At 37.5% G+C, this 19,695-nt stretch overlaps 5 protein-coding genes and 2 pseudogenes across 6 annotated transcripts; 3 read left to right on the top strand and 4 right to left on the bottom strand.

The window, feature by feature from the left end:
- Window positions 1–635: 635 nt before the first annotated feature.
- Window positions 636–2,698, bottom strand: LOC149387214 (peptide methionine sulfoxide reductase B5-like). Its single transcript, XM_089622820.1, has 3 exons — window positions 2,300–2,698; window positions 983–1,139; window positions 636–895 (listed from the first exon to the last, which is right to left on the bottom strand). The coding sequence occupies exons 1-3, from the start codon at window positions 2,653–2,655 to the stop codon at window positions 731–733; spliced, it is 678 nt and encodes a 225-aa protein (XP_089478946.1). The 5' UTR covers window positions 2,656–2,698; the 3' UTR covers window positions 636–730.
- Window positions 2,699–6,208: 3,510 nt separating this feature from the next.
- On the top strand, window positions 6,209–8,751 carry LOC149387213 (glutamyl-tRNA reductase 2, chloroplastic-like). The gene is made up of 3 exons (XM_089624490.1): window positions 6,209–6,581; window positions 7,095–7,336; window positions 7,418–8,751. The coding sequence occupies exons 1-3, from the start codon at window positions 6,305–6,307 to the stop codon at window positions 8,537–8,539; spliced, it is 1,641 nt and encodes a 546-aa protein (XP_089480616.1). The 5' UTR covers window positions 6,209–6,304; the 3' UTR covers window positions 8,540–8,751.
- Window positions 8,752–9,417: 666 nt separating this feature from the next.
- LOC149387212 (protein RMD5 homolog pseudogene) lies at window positions 9,418–12,743 on the top strand (annotated as a pseudogene). Its single transcript, XR_016300802.1, has 2 exons — window positions 9,418–9,649; window positions 11,358–12,743. The product of XR_016300802.1 is annotated as a protein RMD5 homolog pseudogene (transcript).
- A 414-nt stretch (window positions 12,744–13,157) lies between these two features.
- LOC149387211 (uncharacterized) lies at window positions 13,158–13,661 on the bottom strand. Its single transcript, XM_089621740.1, has one exon. The coding sequence runs from the start codon at window positions 13,659–13,661 to the stop codon at window positions 13,158–13,160; it is 504 nt and encodes a 167-aa protein (XP_089477866.1).
- A 416-nt stretch (window positions 13,662–14,077) lies between these two features.
- Window positions 14,078–14,428, bottom strand: LOC149387210 (putative diphthine methyl ester synthase pseudogene; annotated as a pseudogene).
- LOC149387209 (cysteine-rich receptor-like protein kinase 25) lies at window positions 14,393–15,279 on the bottom strand. The gene is made up of 2 exons (XM_089624138.1): window positions 14,812–15,279; window positions 14,393–14,470 (listed from the first exon to the last, which is right to left on the bottom strand). The coding sequence occupies exons 1-2, from the start codon at window positions 15,173–15,175 to the stop codon at window positions 14,433–14,435; spliced, it is 402 nt and encodes a 133-aa protein (XP_089480264.1). The 5' UTR covers window positions 15,176–15,279; the 3' UTR covers window positions 14,393–14,432.
- Window positions 15,280–15,557: 278 nt separating this feature from the next.
- LOC149387208 (replication protein A 70 kDa DNA-binding subunit D-like) lies at window positions 15,558–19,458 on the top strand. The gene is made up of 10 exons (XM_089621735.1): window positions 15,558–15,573; window positions 15,718–15,899; window positions 16,667–16,856; window positions 16,957–17,041; window positions 17,116–17,240; window positions 18,393–18,474; window positions 18,565–18,697; window positions 18,771–18,940; window positions 19,024–19,144; window positions 19,264–19,458. The coding sequence occupies exons 1-10, from the start codon at window positions 15,558–15,560 to the stop codon at window positions 19,456–19,458; spliced, it is 1,299 nt and encodes a 432-aa protein (XP_089477861.1).
- The last annotated feature ends 237 nt before the right edge of the window (window positions 19,459–19,695 follow it).

Below are 19,695 nucleotides of genomic sequence, written 5' to 3'. Positions count from 1 at the left end.
CTAAATCGCTACCGTATCGGGGTATCGGAACAGTAGTTTTCGCTCTGTACCATAAATTTCTTCACAGCCGTTTTACGTGAAGGAATGAATTCTGGTCAAAGCAGAGCCGATATAGACTCAAAGCAAGTTGGTTTTGTGGTAACACTTCACAGATCTCCTAACGTTGGAGTTTCCATCTCGAGATGGCCAAGCATTGCAGAATCTCGACCTCAACAAAATCAGCTTTCAATCTAAACGTTCGACCTTGACACCATCTTTACTCTCGTTCTTCCATGCATTATGAAAGACACTCTCGTGTGCGATTCTACAATATTCTATATACCCTAAAAAAACATAACTAGGACATGGAAGTAATTATGGCTCAAAAACTATAGGGACATTTAGGTCAGTAATCCAATGATCCACATTCTTTTTATAAAAAAACCAAAATTTCATTTTATTAAGAAAATCTCTCACCCAACCCGTAGTAAAATAATTAACTCAAAACTAAATTAAAAATTTACAACGGGGTCTGGTGGACTATTTTCCTAATAAAATGAAATTTTGGCTAAAATCTTAAAAAAAGTTTGCAAATTGGCCAGTTGCAACAAATTCTTCAAAACGATATTTATTTTATTCAAGGAAAATAATCCATGTACAAACAACCAAACAAACATACATTCATTCATTCAAGAGAACCAACATACATTATGAGCAATGTAAAAACAAACTCGACAACAATGACGATTATTTATAGAGAAGAGTCGGAGTTCGGGGAAACAAACTTGAGGGAAACGCTGTTGACGCAGTGCCGCTCGTCAGTGGGAGTCGGAAAGCCCTCGCCTTTGAAGACGTGCCCGAGATGGCCGCCGCATGCCGCGCACGTGATCTCGATCCTCCTTCCGTCCGGGTCGGCCTGACCAATTTGATAACAACACGAGAATTTTTTAGGGCTACGGCAAAGGGTAAAACGGTCAAAAGAACAAAAAAAAAAAAGGATTACGTGGCGGTTGATAGCGCCGGGGAGACCGTCGAAGAAAGCGGGCCAGCCACAGCCGGAGTCGAACTTGGTGGTGGATTTGTAGAGTGGGGTCCCACATCCAGCGCAGTTGTACACTCCCTCCTCCGAGAATTTGTTGTACTCGCCGGTGCCCGGGTATCTATGTAAAACAACACAACATTATGAGGATCTAGGTCAACACAACTTTTTTGGTTTTTTCTTTTTCTTTTTTGTATCTACATAATCGATTTCTAATTAGTCCCATCCCAGCTAAGATTTTTTATTTATTTATTTTGATAATTGATGGCTCTTAACCTCCACGTAAGACGGGAATTTTTTTTTTCCCCCTTCAAAATGGAAAAAATTAATTCACTTTGATATTTCAATATTCTAGTGCACTTTTGTTCTTTATATAGGACCATCGATGAAGAGAGCTTGAATCTTCTTAATGAATCCCCGTTTTGTGACCCTCGCTCTTGAAAGAGCGAGCGCAAAAAACTTTGGTAATGATGTTTGAACAACATGACTTGAATCGAACCATAATCTGAAACAATTGTGGAATCTCCAACAAAGGTTCGAATTCGCTTCTGAAGGAAGACATTATCGCACCGATAGTCATACGGACATGGCACCGCTCATTCATTAACTTGATGAGATTCCGCCAACAAATTCAAGGTTGCTAAACCAAAAGGGAGACATAGACTATCCAAAACAACCAATCATATTCGTTAATCTTTTTTCTAAATTTCATATTGAAACTTAGCCGTGCTTTCCGCTCAATGGAAATCCTCAAAACTAATATCAACTTAATTTTTCCGTCGCATCGAGCAAACTCAAGAAGACTTAAACTTTGACACTTAAGAATCCACTAATCTCTGATTTTGCCAAAGTTTGTAACTGAAGCGCCAGACTGATTCCTATACTGAAGATATTAACCCCAAGAACTAATTTTTGTTGAGCCTTGCATACTATTACCCAAAAACTCTCTTCGGAACACAATCTTCAATCCTTGGAGCCCAACTTTATCCAACAACACTCCTCAACTGAAATTCTAAATCCCATATAAATGCACAAATTGACTCAAGTTTCAATTTTTCACACCTCAAATCCAGTAATAAATAATCCATATAAATATAAAAATTGGAATTTTTATCTTAAAATTATTTGCGTTAAGTTTCAATTTTTACTCAAATCCACCCAAGGAAAACGGCGAAAGCTTCAATCTTTGGCGCCAAAACTCATGAAAGAAATCTCTTTCCGAAAGAAAAAGAAATCCCTAACCCCATAAACGGAACAAACGTTGAAAAGAGAGAAGCTTACTCTGTGCCTTTTTGCCTCAGAATCCGAAACTGCTCGGGAGAGAGAATGGCTCGCCATTCATCCTCCGACTTCTGTCCCGACCCAGGAACGACAGCCATGGCCACGGCAGACCCGCCTCGGAAACCTCGTTTGCTCTGCTGAAGAAACCCAAAAAAACCAGAAGAGACCACCGAGTCTGCGATGGCGATGTGTTTGGGGGAAGAAGAAGAAGCTCTGATGAAAAGGGTTTTGGAGGGAAAGGTGGGAAGGGAAATTAGAGGAGTGTGGAGAGAGAGTGGAGTTTTGTTGGAATTGGAGATTATGGCTTTGGATGGAGAGATTGGAGAGCCTCTAAAACTGCGCAAATGCAAGCCCATTTGAGATACAAATGATGATAAAGTTTGGTTTCAGCCTTTGAGGAGGTCAAAAGGATTATTTTATTTATATTACTAGCTTTCGAGAGAGATCTCCTTTTTTTCTCGCCTCGAGATTTTTTCCCACCCGTAATAGCAAAAAAGGACATATATGATTTTTTTTGTTTTAAACATAAGGAAAAAAAAAAAGATTTCGGTAATCTGTATCTGTATAGTAAAACGATTAATATCAGTTAAATATTTCATAAAGAAAAATATATCAGTTAAACATCAACATGTCCTAAGGTAATTATAATACCATGATAATCATTTTTCACTATAGCTTATTAAGTATACTTGTTTTTTTAAATTTAAATAGTAAAAAAAAATCTTATAAAAAAAACGAGTAAAATCATTCAAAATTTTATAATTTCAAATGTACAATTATCACGCCGTCTTTATCACTAGAATCGAGTAGATATCAATAGTGTGTCAACTTAACGAAATACAACAATGTACCCTTATTAACGATTTTTCGAGTTACACTCGTGGAAAAGGAAAACTAAACATCCGCAGGGCGACTAACCAAACAAAAGGTCGTACATCATGTAAAAAATCCTCAAACCATTTGCCCTTATCGGGACACTGGAAGTCAAATACCCCATCTAATGTCAAACTATAACACCAAAGCTCAAAATGGTAGGAAAATGAAATACAAGCTTGTGCTAAACAAACAATAATAAATGGCCGAGTGTGATATTGATGCACAACAAGATCCAATGCACATAAATGAACGTTGCCACGACTTTTGGCGCTAGGTCATACCCACCTATGAGTCCCGACAACAATTGGCCTCCGCTCGGAGCACCACCCAATAGCACTTTACAAAACTCCATTGCCGTCGAGGCATGCTTCTCGTTGCAGATCGTCGTTATGAATCCCACATCCACATTCGGAGCAATTTTTTTTTCTTCCCATCCCCCACCCCTAGGATAAAAGACTCTTCCCTAGCTGGAGTTATCATCGAAGCTCGAGAAGTTTTGAGAGGCGAACAACAATTCTACAATCAAGAGAAAAGTGAGTATTTTTTTTTAGAATAACTCTTGTAGATTTATCATTATAATAAATTAAAAATGTAAAATAAAAATTAGATACTTAATGTTGACGTGAAAAATCACTTTAAAGCAGTCTCGACTATTCGTGATGAAGATGGGTCGATTAAGATTTATAGAGATGGCCCTCATAATTTCGTAACGAGATTAAACTCAATTCCAAAATAACGGATTAAAATACGCAAGGAAACAAATGGACGAAAAGTGACTCTGGGACTTCTTATTGAATATTCGAAATGATGAACAAAAGATTGTATGCTAAAAGACAATGGCTCAATAACACAAGTTGAAAATGACAATAATATTGATAAAACGTAGTACATGAATATGCTCCATAATCTTGTATTTATAGTTGTAGGAGGCGGTTTGGCAAGCTCTGGTCTTATAGGGCCACGTCGTACGTCGGATCCAAGTTACGTCCTCCTGGGGGCCATGTGTCTGCTCTGACTCGGTCAAGGATGAACAGTCGAAAGATTCGTAATGTGGATGATGCGCTTTGTCTGGGTTTTCAGGGAAACGGTTGCTGAGCGAACTGACCTTCGTTATGGTGAACTCGCGAATTTTGATAGAGCTGACCTTTATCAAAGTCAACTCGGTCAATTTGATCATTCTTCGGGATCTCGGGTAAATGGGAGTAACATCCACCACATGGTTTCAGTCGATTAATCTCATGGGTTCGGACCACTTCCAATTTGAACATGAACGATAACGTGTGGATGGAGGACGAAGTCCAACATCAACAATCACTTTCTTAAAAATCGTTTTAATATTTTTGAGAATGCCATTAACATGCCTTATTCCTACATATTAAACATAATACATGCATGGCTTAAGATGTTCTAAGAGTAAGGCTTTGACTTTATTCTTATTAAGTAGTTTGGTTTGATCATGTTTTACAAGATAGATACTTTTTACATTTGTTGAAAAAAAAAATAGAATTTCGTCATCTGGCTATTTTTCTTTCAAAACGAAGGTATCATGATGTTTCGAGATATTGATGATATCATTTTTTTTAGGACTTGCTTAATTTTGTCTTAACTTTAAGCGTTGTGCTAAAAAAATCGGTTTGAAATAATGAAGATTTTAATTTCATTCTCATTAATTTGTATTGTTATACTCAAAGTTTGAGGTTCCCACAATCATCGATAGTTAACTGCTGGTAAATCTTTTACGTAACAAACAACATTTTCTTCTAACTTATTCGCGGTATATTTGGTTATTATGGAGTTTGCAACATGCTCATCAAGATATTTTTCATCATAACCTTGTTGTTTATTTTCAATATCATCAACTTTAAATGAAACAACACAAAATAAGTATATAATTAATTATTATAGTATAGCGTATTATTATTAATATTCATCGTTTCTAATAATGTAATGAATTGAATATATGTTTTGATATCTATGTATTTAATAGATATAAATGTATGCAGGCGATTTTATTTTTTGTACTTGTTAGTTTTTAATACTCGTCAATATATTCGTGGATTATTTACTTATCAAACTACTCGAACGTTAGTTACACGGATTCGACAAAATTTCTATCCATGGTAAGTTTATTTTAGCAAGCGCATTATTAATTTATTACCCAAGTGATAGATTATTTACGATAAAAAAAGATAAAGGGGCCGTTTGGTTTAGTTTTCTAAACTCGTTTTCTGTTTTCAAATTCTGTTTTCTGATTCTAATTTTTAAATTTAAAAAACAGATTTAGAATTACGTTTCAGAATATTTTAAATGTTGTTTGTTTATGTTTTCCATTCAATTGTATAGAGATAAAATAGAAAACAACTTTTCATTATTTTCTGTTTTCTAAACAAATTTCAAAGAAAACAGAAACATGATTCTAAATCTGTTTTCTGAATTTATAACCAAACAGATTTTATAAAACTGTTTTCTAGAATTTAGAATCAGAAAACAGAAAACGAATTTGGAAAAGTTAAGGGGCTGTTTGGTTAACTTTTCCAAAACCGTTTTCTGTTTTCTGATTCTAAATTCTAGAAAACAGTTTTAGAAAACTTGTTTGGTTATAAATTCAGAAAACAGATTTAGAATCATGTTTTTGTTTTCTTTGAAATTTGTTTAGAAAACAGAAAACAATAAAAAGTTGTTTTCTATTTTATCTCTATACAATTGAATGGAAAACATAACCAAACAACATTTAAAATATTCTGAAACGTAATTCTAAATCTGTTTTTTAAATTTAAAATTAGAATCAGAAAACAGAATTTAAAAACAGAAAACGAGTTTAGAAAACTAAACCAAACGGCCCATAACCAAACAACCCCAAAGTTTTCTTCTATCTTTATCTCATGCGGACAAAAAAAAAAAAAAAAAAAAAAAGCGTGTGGAGACCACGATAGCTGACTTTTCGCTAAAGGATTCGGTATTTGGTCAACCGTTTCGCAGTACGCACGCACCGATTTCCCATACACATACATATAACTCAAATCCTTCACAGACAAATATCACCAACCTTCTTTGAATTTGATCAGAAATCGTCAAACTTGCACAGCTATCTCTCTCTCTCTTTGTTGCTCGCTTCTTCAAGCTCCTCCAATGGCGGCGGCGATCGCGAGAGGTGTTCCGTGCCAGGTCGCCGAGCCGTCCACGTCGTCTTCCTCCGGCGCGGCCTCGCGGTCCTCCCAAATTCGATTCGCGACCAAGCCGTTCAGAGTCGAGGGTTTGGTCTGTCCGAGAAGACGATTTTTTTCGAAAAACCCTAGGTGTTCGATCGATTCGGATAGCTCGCTCCCGAACGGCGGCGACAACGGCGTCGATTCATCGGCTTTCGGTCTCTCCGCTCTCGAGATGCTCAAAACCTCCTCTTCCGATAGTGAGTTTTTTTTCGATTTTTTTAATTTCCGGATATAATTTGCTTGGAAGTGAAGGAAAGTCTGTTTGATAATGTACCGAAAAGTCAGATTTTAAAAATAATCATATATAGAATTTTTTTGCTCTTTAGTTTGTAATGTCATTAGAATTACTGAGTCTAATCTCAATGAAGATGTTTGTTATATACAGTGATCCGTCTGATTCGTTTAAATGCTTAAGGAAGTGAAATCTCGTTTTCGTTTTGTGTTCGCTCGATTTTTCTTTAAAACCATTTTAGTACTTGTAAAAGTTTCCTTCCGCTATTTTAGTGCATGTTCGCTCGATAGCTGTTTATTGTGAACAAGTTCTGGTTTTGGTTGAGTTTTCATGTGTCTCGAATTCGAATTTTCCATATACAGTTCTTGGATCTCATAGACAAGTCTGAGATACTGGAAGTTGGAATAGCTGTTACCCCAAAAGTTATTCTTCGAGTAATGTCGGCCTAATTTAATCGAGTTTTTTTCTTTTATGCCAGGGTATACAAAAGAACGGAGCAGCATAATCGTGATAGGTCTCAACGTTCACACAGCCCCGGTCGAGTTACGAGAGAAATTCAGTATCCCAGAAGCTCAATGGCCTCAAGCCATTAGAGAGCTCTGTGCTCTGAACCACATCGAGGAAGCTGCTGTTCTTAGTACTTGTAACCGTATGGAAATATACGTCGAGGCACTATCTCAGAAGCGCGGAGTCAAAGAAGTGACTGAATGGATGTCAAAGGTGTGTTTTCGCTTTATTTATTTATTGTCCTCGTAGAGGTTTCAAAGCGACTTAGCCTAGTGTTGAATCTTATATGGGCAGACGAGTGGAGTTTCGGTCTCTGAGCTTTGCGAGCACCGAGTTTTGCTCTACGACAAAGACGCATCGCATCACCTGTTTGAAGTGGCTTCTGGGCTTGACTCTCTTGTCCTAGGAGAGGGTCAGATTCTTGCTCAGGTCAAACAAGTCGTGAAGATCGGACAGGGAGTCTCTGGTTTCGGTAGGAGGATCGGAGGGTTGTTTAAGCACGCGATCACCGTTGGCAAGCGGGTCCGGACCGAGACGAATATCTCCTCAGGGTCGGTTTCGGTGAGCTCAGCCGCGGTGGAGCTAGCCCTAATGAAGATCGACGAACCCTCGTACGCGGACTCGAGAGTGTTGGTGGTCGGAGCCGGAAAAATGGGAAAGCTTGTGATCAAACACTTGGTAGCGAAAGGGTGCGAAAAAATGGTGGTCGTGAACAGAACCGAGGAGGTAGTCGCTTCGATCAAAGAAGAGTTTGAAAATACCGAGATCGTCTACAAACCCTTTTCGGATCTTCTGACTTGCGCCTCCGAAGCAGATATCATATTCACTTGTGCGACCTCAGAAACCCCACTGTTCTACAAAGAACAAGTACAGAAGCTCCCGGGAATCGGAAGCCGAGTTTTTATCGACATTTCCGTCCCGAGGAACGTCGAATCGTCGGTCTCCGATCTTGAAACCGCGCGAGTTTTCGACGTGGACGATCTCAAGGAAGTCGTGTTGGCCAACATGGAAGACAGACGGCAAAAAGCTCTTGCATCCCAATCGATCATCGCCGAGGAACTGAATAAATACGAAGCGTGGAAAGACTCTCAAGAGGCCGTTCCGACCATCAAGAAGTTCAGGGCTTATGTCGAGAGAATCCGAGCTGCCGAAATGGAGAAGTGCCTTTCGAAACTCGGCGATAATGTGTCGAAGAAGGAAAAGCAAGCGATCCACGATCTGAGCATGGGAATCGTGAACAAACTCCTCCGCGGTCCGATGGAACATCTCAGAAGCGACGGTCGCGATGATGGTCGTTGTATGAGCGAGATTCTGGAGAACACAAGGGCTCTGAACAGAATGTTTGATCTTCACACGGAAACGTCCGTGTTGGAAGAGAAGATTCGATCGAAGGTCAAACAAAGCCAAAAGAAGTAAAGCTCTAACGCCATTTTTTGGGGGGGATTGAAATACAATCTGCCATCTTAATTTTCAATACATATTTTTACCTCATATTCTTATATTCCGGAAACGTTGTGCCCTCAATTGTGTTGTATTAGAGAGAAATTTTGTATCAATAACTTATTGATTCGTTTTTTATTTTATTACTGAAGATGTCAACATAATGAAATAAACAATGATTCCTATCATTGATTTTTTATACTCATTTTATTATTGTTCAAGTTCTGGATTATTGCATTATTAGGAGATGCATATTAAAGAATGTTAATGATGGCTTCATTGGAAGATTTCTGAATTATTTAATGTGAGAAGAGTTGGTATGAGATGTGACAAGAGTCATGGCATCTTTCTAGACAGCAAAACATGAATATAGACTCTAATTTATTTATTATTATTATTATTATTTTTTTTTTTTTTTTTTTGTGTTTGAAGATATTACTATACTAATGCGTGATATATATGCTTCCAAATATATCATTATCATCATGTATAAAGCTATATGTCGATTACGAGTAGCTTTTTTCTTAATCTAGAAAGGCACTGGAATTTCAACGAGAAGCAATGCCTTTTACCGTAAAAAAAACGTAGGATATTATTCTACTTGATTATTGATAACGAGTGTTTCCAATTTTGCCTAAAGAAGAGTATTTTTCAGAGAACGGTGTACATTTAATTTTTTTGCACATTTGTCAATCATAAATTCATAATTGGCTTGGCAGTCTTTTTAAGTTTACAATTCAGTAACTGAAATCAAGACAAGTAAAGGAGAGAAAGTATATAAATGAAAATCAAGAAAAGAGGGGGAAAGGTATAAACGTTATAAAAGAAATAAGTAAAGGGCAATTCAGTCAACAGAGAAAAGCGAAAATCCTCAAGCAAGGTCGTCATCGTCATTCATATGATTTAACTTCCCTCTTTACGCCACAAAGTGGACACACAACACGACACAGAGCTTCTCTACCAGATATCGATTTCTCCGAAGCATTCCAATTTTCATTTTCATTTTCGGTGATCTGGTGCGGCTAATCGCCATCGTTCTCTCTCGCTTTTTATTCCGGAGAGCTGTGTTTGGACTGATCAAAAGAGGTTCGTATCGTTTGCTGAATTAGAGGCATAAACTTTTTCGTTCTTTTCGAATTTGTTGTTTTGAATCTGTATTGGGCTTGATAATGTTTTCTTTCTGTTTTATGTTTCCTTGAGTGTGTTCGAAATCAATTCATTTTTTTATTTTTCGTGTTTGTCGATGCCAATTTTTTATTATTATTATTTGCTCCGTTCAACAAGTGAAAGTAGTTCTTGTTAATGCTACATGTTAACTGGTCCTATAGATCAAAGCAGGTTTTGCGCAGGAAATTATTAAGAAATGAAGGTAATTAATGGTCTCTGATTGAATAATCTCTTGTCTTTGTCGGTGTGTTATTGCCTATTATTCTGATGCTTAAGTGTGTTTCGCTAATGTTATTCATGGATTAAGCAAGAGTCTTAGATGGGATTTCTATAGAGTTGACTCAGGACAGTGACTAACTATCTATGTGTTTTAATGGATGCCATTATGGTTGGAACTTCTTGTTAAATTATGGGCTCTTTGAGAATTGATTTGAGAATTGTTTGTCATCAACACATCCCAGCTATTTTGACACCTATTAAATCTCAGTAGGTGTCAACGCAGTTGAGATATTGATGTGAGTTCTTGGTAGATGTATGTAAACAAGATTATTCTAAGAGTGGGAATCACTAAGGTCAAGATTATCAGCACATCTGTGTTAGGTTGAAATCGTCGATGAATAGAATGCATTCGACATAGTTGATGTGCATTGTGGATTCTTTGGTTGAGCATTTCAGTTGTGTTTTGTTCTTGGATACTTCCGATACGTATCAACTAGGTTGACACCTTAAAACTATTTGTTCTGTCAATTCTTTGTTGATCGTTTTGAGAATCGCGTGTTCTATGATTGTATCGCTCTGGTTGTTTAATTATCCTTGCCACAGAGTGGAAAGTACAGATAATAGACATGGTTTCCTGACATTTCATTTAATCAAACATTCCGAAGTTTAACATTCCAATCTGGTCTCACATAAAATATGTCGTAATCTGTTGTATTGAAGCTATCCCTTCAGGCTAAGATAAAACAAATAATTTTCATTGATGGGAAAAAAAGTAGGAAATGGCATAAAGCTTGAACTTTCTTTGTGCTATATTGAAGATCAAGATAACTTGTGTGCTAAATGGACTTTGGTCCGAAAACTTCTTTGCCTCAAATAGACACGGACATGGAGTAAGAATAGTTAAGAAGGCTTAAGTTGCCAAATTTGATTTCATATATGGTGCTTTGGGTTTAGGGTTTTTGGGTTATCGGATTGGTGGAATTGTTAATGATCGTTGAAGCATGTGTTTACTTGAATAGTTTTTTGTTCTGAGCCTTCTTCCATTGCTTATGTATCATTTTTTTTTAAATAAAACCGTTCTCTTGTTTACTGCAGCATTTTAATACCTTTCAAGCTCCTAAAATTTTCAATTACTTGATGTCACGTTAAAAACAGCTTATTCTCACGATTAGAAAATTTGTTTTTCTCAAAGTTCTTTGCTTCATTAGATTGCCTTCCAAATATGCTCTCTCTTGTTTTTTTGGAATTTTCATCCTTCCCCTTGAAAGTTTGTTGCTTTTAATGGTGTGCCTTCTAAAAACATATTCCTCTCTCTCTCTCTCTCTCTCTCTCTCTCTCTCTCCATGATATTGATGAATATACTAATTTAAGTAAAAAAAAAATACTAATTTAAGTATCTTAATTGCAGGAGATCATCGTTCATCTGAAAAATGGAATTGAACACTATCAAAGATGCATTTGATAGGGTGGTTAAGAAGCAAAAGCTATCATCTTCAAAATCTCATGAAGTAATTGATCAAGTTGGCCATGAAATCGAACAGGCGCTAGGAAAAATTATGGCACCCGGCGACATGATCTCGCCTGTAGATCAAAAATCGATTCTTATGGAGCTTAAAAACAACCTCAACGCACTTGCTGCGGTCCAGGAGTTTGAGAGCTCACAGAAGGAACTAAACGTAAGCCTAAGCAAATACCCGAAAGTCCTCGAGAGAACCTTGAACCCCGACATATCCAAAGCGTACCGAAACGTAGACTTCGATCACAAAATAGTGAATGAAATCGTCGCAAACCATTTTGACCAGCAAGGCTGTTTCGATCTCGGTGACAGCCTGAGAAACGAGGCCGGAGGAGATTCCGAACCGGAGTCTCTGAAGCTCCAGTTCTTGGAAATGCACGAGATACTCGAGGCCATGAAGGTCAGGAACCTCGACCTCGCTCTGAGATGGGTCTACTCAAACCGAGAAAAGCTCAAGCGAAACGGGTCGACCCTCGAGCTGAAGCTCCACAGCCTGCAGTACATGGAGATCTTGCAGAAGGGAAGCCAATCCGACGCACTTGGCTACGCGAAGACGTACCTCGCTCCGTTCGCGTACCTCTACAAGGACGAGATCATGAAGCTTATGGGCTGCCTCGCCTATCGTGGGAGGCTTGAAACCTCGCCTTACTCGGACCTAACCTCGTCGGCGTGGTGGGAGAGATCGGCCGAGGAGATAGCCCAGCAATTCTGCAGCCTTCTCGGGCAGTCCAAGCACAGCCCGTTGAGCGTGGCCTTGGCCGCCGGGTTCGAGGGTTTGCCGACTCTGTTGAAGCTCGCGAACGTGATGGCCGCGAAGAAGCAGGAATGGCAGGAGATGAAGCAGCTTCCGGTTCCGATGGAGCTGGGACGGGAATTTCAGTTCCACTCGGTGTTTGTGTGTCCCGTGAGCAGAGACCAGTCCAGCGACGACAATCCTCCGATGCTCTTGCCGTGCCTTCACGTTCTATGCAAACACTCCATCATGAAGCTCTCTAAAAGCAGCTCCAGAGCGTTTAAGTGCCCGTATTGCCCGGCTGAGGCTTCTGTTTCTCAATGCAGAATGCTTCATTTCTGAATTACAGAAAGAAACAAAAATCTCTCTCTCTCTCTCTCCTCTCTCTCTCATGCTTCTTGGTCTCTTTTGTGATTATGTACAGAAGAAGCATTCTTTCTAAGTATCAATGTCTAAAATTAAAAAAAAAAACCCATTTGATGATAATGTGAATAATTAATTTCTCTCTTCTTTTAAGCCTTGTTTTATCTAGTCATAATTTTTTTTTTGGTGTCAAAAGTTTGTTTCATTAAAATCAAACGGCTTCAATAACCATGGGAAGAAGATCCCTGGTGGAGAAGCATCCAAAATAAGAGAGTTTTTGCCCACTTACATAAAATTTTGGGCTCTTAGATTACAATTCCTATTCAGCCAAGGCAGTTTTAACTCAACAAAAACAGAACTCGAGGAACACAGACTATCAAACAGACCCAACAAACGCGATTCAGGACATGTCTTCCGGTTGTCCAGATCCTTGCACAAGGCAATCACATTCCTTAAGGCAAAGAAATACATATATCATATCTGCTTTGGCATTAGGACTGTCAGTTCATGATTTAAACAACGCAAAAACCATGACAATGCTGCTAACAAGAAACAACAAAAAACGAAAGAGAAAAAAAAAACCTATCTTTTACAGACTAATCATCATAATGTTCCAACCCCATGAATTCATTCAAATTGGGGAACAAAGTTGAAGAAGAAGAAGATGGAGAATCCTCTTTGGAATCGCTATTTGGTTGATGACCCAAAAGCTTTTCGTCGACCAAGTCCTTGACAGACTTCACAGACAATGGATGAAAGTTAAGAGCCCAATCAGAAACAAACCCTCTGACCAAAACCCACTTTTCCTCTTCTTCCATAACTTTCCACTTAGTGCTGACCTCGTTGGTCTCCATGGAAAGGTAAAGACAGAGCTCTCCGAAGAGGATGTCCCGGCTCTTCTCCACGGCCTCGCGGCTCTGCGCCAAAACGGCTCTCCTCTTTGCCACTTCTCTGCTCAACTTCACCGCCACCGACTCTGCGGCGCGGGACTCCGATGAGCATCTGATTTGGTCTTTGGCTCTGCTTCCGACCAGCGTCGTCGAGATTCGGGTCTTGAAGATGAATTTCGGAGAGAGATTGATTCTCAGTCTCAGAGACATTTCCTTTTGCGGTTTTGCTTTATTATCGATCTTTTAAGAAAAGGACTCTATTGATTTCAGGTATTCCTTTCCTTTTGTTCCACCGATTAGAGACAAACGACATGTCGTGGATCTTTAACGACCATTACAAAATTAATTGATACAACAACTGCTTGATAAATATATGACTATAATAATCATTATAATAACCGTCTAAAATTGAACATAATCAGAAAAAACAATAAGCAAACACACATAACTACATTATATATATATATATATATATATATATATATATATATATCTATTAAAATATAATAAGCGTAAATGCAAAAACACTGTTCATAAGGGTTTATCCAATTAAAACATGCCATGTCAGCATCCTTATGCAAACCAATTTTTTTTAGGTTTAAAGTCGTAACCGCTGGTTTTTTAAGTCATAACGCTTCCATAGCCGCCTCTTTCACCCGGATATCTAGCAACCAAAGAGTATGAAGGCTGATATTGCGATTCTGCTGAATCTTCTCGTAGTAAGAATCGGGTCTCCAAGATTCAGTGAAGAACGGGATCGAGACAATCTGGCCGTAGCTGTATTGTTCCAATCCGCAGTCCGCGACGGCATCGATCACTGACACGTTGTGAACCACTTTCACTTTGATTCCCAGTTTCCTCGCTCGCACTACGAGATCCGTGTGAGTCGTGGCTCCAAAACCATCGCCAACGATGAGGAAAGCGACGTTAGATGTATGAGCGGTTGAAAGAATCTCGTCGGCCTTTTCTTCCACCATCTCTCTATCCGCCACAATCACCGGCTTTCCATACAGTTATTCCTGCCACGGAGATAAAATCAAATTCATGAAACAGGGCACCATTCAAGAAAACTTTATTCTCAGAAGCGATCACATTCGATTTGCTTCAGCTCAAGCAAATGAAAAGGAAAAAAAAAATGAGTTTGTTTTATTTTCAGAAAGATGAAGACTCTGACGAAGTTGAAAACCAAACCTAAGAATTTTTATTTGTTTAAATCTACCTTAATTGTACTTGAATAAAATCTTGAAAAAAATTACTGCTTTTTCTCACAAAAAATTTCACAACTTCAAAACACAATCTAGAACTTTGTTTGACTCAATTAATAAGCCTTTAAAGATAACCTTTTCGTTGTTCTACTGACCTGTGGGCCACGGCGGCGGCGGTAGTTCAAGTACATCAGCGGAGCAATTAGTGTCGTTCTCGTAAAACAGGTGAAAGTGATACCTAACGGCACAGCTGGGTAACAAAACTCCACCACCCAGAGAGCCTGCGCAACATATCGACAGACGTTCGATAGCCTCAGCGAGGCACGCCGTACAATCACCACCCGAAAGATCCGGAGTGCACTGCATGAGGCTGTATATGGTCTCAAAATCGGTGAATTCGATCTCTTTGATCAGGAAACGCTTGGCCGAATTCTCGACTTCACTCAAAGACTCGTCCATCAGTTTCTCGAGCCGCTTTCGAAAATCCTCCTTTGCGTTCACTTTCACTTCCTCGCCCATTAGCAGGAACACTCCGGGTCTGTAGCTCACCGTTTCGAAGAACAAGCGGTCCGAGAATCGCAACACGCACTCGTCGTACCACAGCACCAAATCGGCCTCGACTAGACATCTTTTCGTTGCGTCTCATTTCCTCGGCTTGCTTCCGAGGAGAGGTTGAAGGGAAGACTGAGGAGATTGGAGCAGTACACGTTTGGGCAGGTGTGGTGTAGATAGGAAGGTTCAATAAAAAGACTCGGTGAGGATCGCAAACGAGGTTAGAACGGAGAGGATAACAGTGGTGTTACTGCTTAACAAAGTCATTGGAAACTTAGAGAAAAGCTCCCGTTTGACCATTGGTGGCTGAAAAATAATGAAGCACGCACCTTTTTTTCAAAACCTTCTCATGTGGAACGTTATACGTCTGTGACCAACTGGTAACTTACTTTAGGCAAGCCAGAAAAGTAATTAATTGGAAGTAATTACAACAACTGGTCCTACTATTTTCATTATATAAGATCAGAAACATAAAGTAATTGAGGATCATAAAACATATTTATTCTCAGACAAGCAAAACATCAAACACATTGTGGGCACTACATCTACTGACGATTCTCATTACTCGCTGGTAATCTTCTCCAGCCAAAAACACAGTGGCAAGAATGTAAATTTAAAACCCTCAGATTACATACCTGAAAGTGAGCTTAAAACAGTTGAAGTAATAACCGGAGACTTGGATGCTGGGGAGGTGAGCGTCTTCTAACAGTAGTGGAAAGAAATAACTAACACAGAAATAACTAACACGGGCAATTTACCCATTTCGAATTTAAACCGAATAAGCAATAAACGTAACTGTCTAGCAGTTATATTTGGAACTGAAAAGCAGTTATTGATGCATCCCCTCAATGAACACGTTTTTTCGATAGTATATAAAGAAGAGAAACACACCTTTCAAACAAAATTCAAAATTACTCACCCGGGGAAACATCATCCGCCAAAATCGAACATGTCTTCTTCTTCAACATCATCATCATCCAGGTAAAGCTTGTTCATCACTCCCACTGATTTTTTCCTCTGTTTTGGTTTCGTTGCTAATAGAAATTTACACATCCAGTAGTGTTTTTGTAGTGTAATATTTTTAAAATAATGGTTATGAAAAGTTCTCTCCACCGCACACAAATATTTTCTTTCTATAAAACGATGAGTAGAACGAGATAAAAAAAATAGAACTCAAAAAAAAAATGTGCATGACACTTTCTTTTCTTAATTTCCGGAGTTCGTCGTCGTTTTCCGGTGGTTCAAACAGCGAAGAGGGAAACGAAGTCGTCGAAAAACTAATCCCAGAATTAAATCCCAGCGACCGCCAATGGACATCGAAATTAACAGTCGTTAAAAAACAAAGTCCGAAGAAAAATAGAGACACCGGAGCCAGTTGATTCGAAGGTTAGTGTTTTCAAAAAACAACGTTTTTTTTTTTAATAACTTTTACCATTTTAAACAATTCTTTTTTAATAGGCAAACAAGAAGATACGGGCGACAATATTCAACAACGACGTCGAGACTCTCCAAGACACTCTAGAGTTAGGGAAAACATATAGTGTTTCAAATGCGACGGTGGATGAAGAAAAACCTGCGTTCAAATTACGTGGAACACACACTTCGCTCGACTTGTGCAAGACTTTCGTCGATACAGAAACCGATTTGAGTGCGCATTATAAAATTAACAAATTGTCTCATACATATTCAAAATGATGTCTAACTTTGTATTATTTCTTATTTTATCTTCATAACATATTTTTTGGCAGACGTCTTAGGAGTCGTCGTTCACATTTCGAAACAAGATCTAAAAAACAACGTAGATTTCTGGCAGTTAACATTGATCGATCAAAGGTTCGTCTTTCTTTGCAATTCTCATGGGTACTCCTTACTCATTAATTTTTTTTAACACTTATTTTTCCTCTCAGCTTTGAAGTAATCAAATTAGCGTTGTGGGATAATTTTGCAACAAACGAAGCGAACCTAATTTCAGCTATGAAGAAAACCAGGCCGGTAATTGCAGGAATAAATTTGAAAGCCAAAAACTATCAAGGTAAATCTTTTTTTTTTCTTATGCTTTAATTACTCAAATTTTTAGCCATACTAGAATTATATTTTATCGTTTATAAAATACTTAAATTTCTTAGGCTGTTTAACTAAACCTTACAGAATAGTAGATTTTCTTATGCTTATGCTTTAATTACTAAAATTTCACAGTCTTTCCTTGTTGTACGTAAAAATATGTAGATTTTCACCAATAACACACATAGAATTTGGTAACCTTTTGTTTTGTACGTAAAAAAATGTAGATTTACAACTAAATTTATGTTTTAAAAACTATCTTTTTTCCTGTGTTTTTGGTAACCTAATGTTTAGTTTTTGGGATCGTCATTTTAGCAATATATCTGTGGAAAAGTGAGTGTTTCTTTTTTTGTCTACCCATCTTGTAATTTTCTCTTAACCTCGAGATTCTGGATTTTGATAGATAATATTTCTCCAGTTTGATTTTGAGTAGTATAACCAGGGCCTTTTTAATTTTATTTTAACTATATTGTTGGATAAAAATGTTAATAATTAATTATTTTATTTAAGATATATAATTAATAATACATATACATATAAATATATATATATATATATATATATTTTACATAGCCACATAAAAGAGGCACTTGTATATGTACACAAAGCTGTAATCCGAAGTATCTATTTTTGACTGGAAAGATAAACTTTACTCCATTATAACTTATTGGTTTTAAATAATTTAAATTAGTTCCATTACTTGATCTATTTTGAATAGCTCGCAAATCCATATGTGTATGACGTAAAAAAATTATAATATACCTTACGTAGATTAGAGATTTACGGCATACAAATAGTTGTTGAGTATGTGCCACAACAGATTGGATTAAGGCATGAACAAGATTCAAAACAAGTTTCAGCGGCTATTATTATAAAAAAAATAATAATAAAAATATGGTAGCTAATAAAAATACTACTTAGTGCTAATTGCTATTTCCACACAAAACCGATCTATATATATATGTACACACACGTTTTACACAAGTAATAATTACGATTAGGGTGAATTTATAGAAATCTATACTATTTGTTGAGGATTGTTAATAATGGTTACTCAATAATTGTTTGGAACTATTTCTAATATCATATGGCGAATTATCGCTGAATAATTTTTTTTCCCTAGGTGGCATCGTCTTGTCGACAAAAGGATCGAGCACAATTTATATCGACCCTAAATTCTCCATTGCCAAAACTCTTTCTCTGTGGTATATACATGCATGTTGTTTCATGTGACTTCAACTTGTGGGTCTTAATTTTTTTTGCTAACACTAACCTTTTTTTTTTCCAAAATCTAGGAATATGGAAAATGCATCAACTCTAAAAAAGTTGGCAAAAGAACAAAAAAAGAACCCAACGACGCAACCTATACCACCACCCAAAGAAAAAGATTTACAGCTACTTGCTGAATTCATAAATACCAAGATGAAGGTATGAAAGAAAACTATTACGTTCTATTTGTGAAATTAAAATTTTCATTGTCTAAAAGTTCAAACTTGAGTAGGAGAATAAATCTGGAAATTATTGGGTCAAAGCGACGGCGTCGGTCGTAAATTATGGACAACGTTTCTACTACAATGCATGTTCGAATTGCAAGAAAGGAACCAACTTCCCGATCAATAAACGTTTCACATGCAAAAATTGTGGAACTGAAAAGAGCAAAGTTGTGCCGTGGTATGTGCTATGCATAGAATTTTTTAATCGTTGAGCTCAAAATTTGAAACAATATCTCTCACATGCGTGTAAGTACTTTGTAGGTTAAGGATTCAGTTCATTTTGACGGATGGCTCAGAGAAATTCGAAGCTACGTGCTTTGGTTATACTGCTGAAAAGATCTTTTCATGCAAGGCTTCACAAATATCCAAAATTTTGGAGCAGGTTAATCAATAAATGGATATGTGTATTGCTTATCTAAATTATTTTGAATAATTTACAAAACTAAATCACATTTGCTAAAACAGGGTACACAATAAGATTCCTTGAAACCAATATTCAAGGTGAGAGAAGCTATCACTAAAGCGTTCTATGTTCAAGACACGCGATTTGTAAATTCAAGAGGAATGCAACACCAACTCACCGTTAGCCAAGTTTACAAGCTCTCCGAGCTTAATTGTATCGACCAAGAATTGGAGAACAAAGATGATGATCTCTCCCCCGGAACTTCTAGCTCCAACAAAAAGCCTAGACTTTGATTGAACTATTTTTTATTTTATTTTAAAAGAACATCATGCATTTTTTATACTTTTTTTTTTCTCTCACATCTTTGCGTTTTAGGATTGCGTGTGTTGATTGAAAAACTATGGGAATTATTAGTTTTATTTATTTGTTTGTGAATACGATACTTGCTTTATAATTCTTATTTTCTCTTTAATGTCTGTTAGTTTAGAAAAACTGAATAATTTTAAGTTATTCCTTTTCAAATAAAACTA

This window comes from Urtica dioica, chromosome 8 (genome assembly GCF_054948205.1).
Source record: "Urtica dioica subsp. dioica isolate 48M chromosome 8, U.dioica_male_clone48M_v1_H2, whole genome shotgun sequence".
Lineage (NCBI taxonomy): Eukaryota > Viridiplantae > Streptophyta > Magnoliopsida > Rosales > Urticaceae > Urtica > Urtica dioica.
This window is presented reverse-complemented; position numbering and strand designations above follow the sequence as displayed.

What these genes read in the sequence shown, in the direction of transcription:
- LOC149387213 (XM_089624490.1), top strand. Translation starts at nt 6,305, where the DNA reads ATGGCGGCGGCGATCGCGAGAGGTGTTCCGTGCCAGGTCGCCGAGCCG. An exon ending in CAAAACCTCCTCTTCCGATA is followed by an intron (nt 6,582 to 7,094) that starts GTGAGTTTTTTT and finishes CTTTTATGCCAG; the next exon opens with GGTATACAAAAGAACGGAGC. An exon ending in TGACTGAATGGATGTCAAAG is followed by an intron (nt 7,337 to 7,417) that starts GTGTGTTTTCGC and finishes TTATATGGGCAG; the next exon opens with ACGAGTGGAGTTTCGGTCTC.
- LOC149387214 (XM_089622820.1), bottom strand. Translation starts at nt 2,655, where the DNA reads ATGGGCTTGCATTTGCGCAGTTTTAGAGGCTCTCCAATCTCTCCATCC. An exon ending in CTGAGGCAAAAAGGCACAGA is followed by an intron (nt 1,140 to 2,299) that starts GTAAGCTTCTCT and finishes TGTTTTACATAG; the next exon opens with ATACCCGGGCACCGGCGAGT. An exon ending in CCGGCGCTATCAACCGCCAC is followed by an intron (nt 896 to 982) that starts GTAATCCTTTTT and finishes CAAATTGGTCAG; the next exon opens with GCCGACCCGGACGGAAGGAG.
- LOC149387209 (XM_089624138.1), bottom strand. Translation starts at nt 15,175, where the DNA reads ATGGGCGAGGAAGTGAAAGTGAACGCAAAGGAGGATTTTCGAAAGCGG. An exon ending in GCCGCCGCCGTGGCCCACAG is followed by an intron (nt 14,471 to 14,811) that starts GTCAGTAGAACA and finishes TCTCCGTGGCAG; the next exon opens with GAATAACTGTATGGAAAGCC.
- LOC149387211 (XM_089621740.1), bottom strand. Translation starts at nt 13,661, where the DNA reads ATGTCTCTGAGACTGAGAATCAATCTCTCTCCGAAATTCATCTTCAAG.
- LOC149387208 (XM_089621735.1), top strand. An exon ending in TCATAAATACCAAGATGAAG is followed by an intron (nt 18,698 to 18,770) that starts GTATGAAAGAAA and finishes AAACTTGAGTAG; the next exon opens with GAGAATAAATCTGGAAATTA. An exon ending in TATCCAAAATTTTGGAGCAG is followed by an intron (nt 19,145 to 19,263) that starts GTTAATCAATAA and finishes CCAATATTCAAG; the next exon opens with GTGAGAGAAGCTATCACTAA.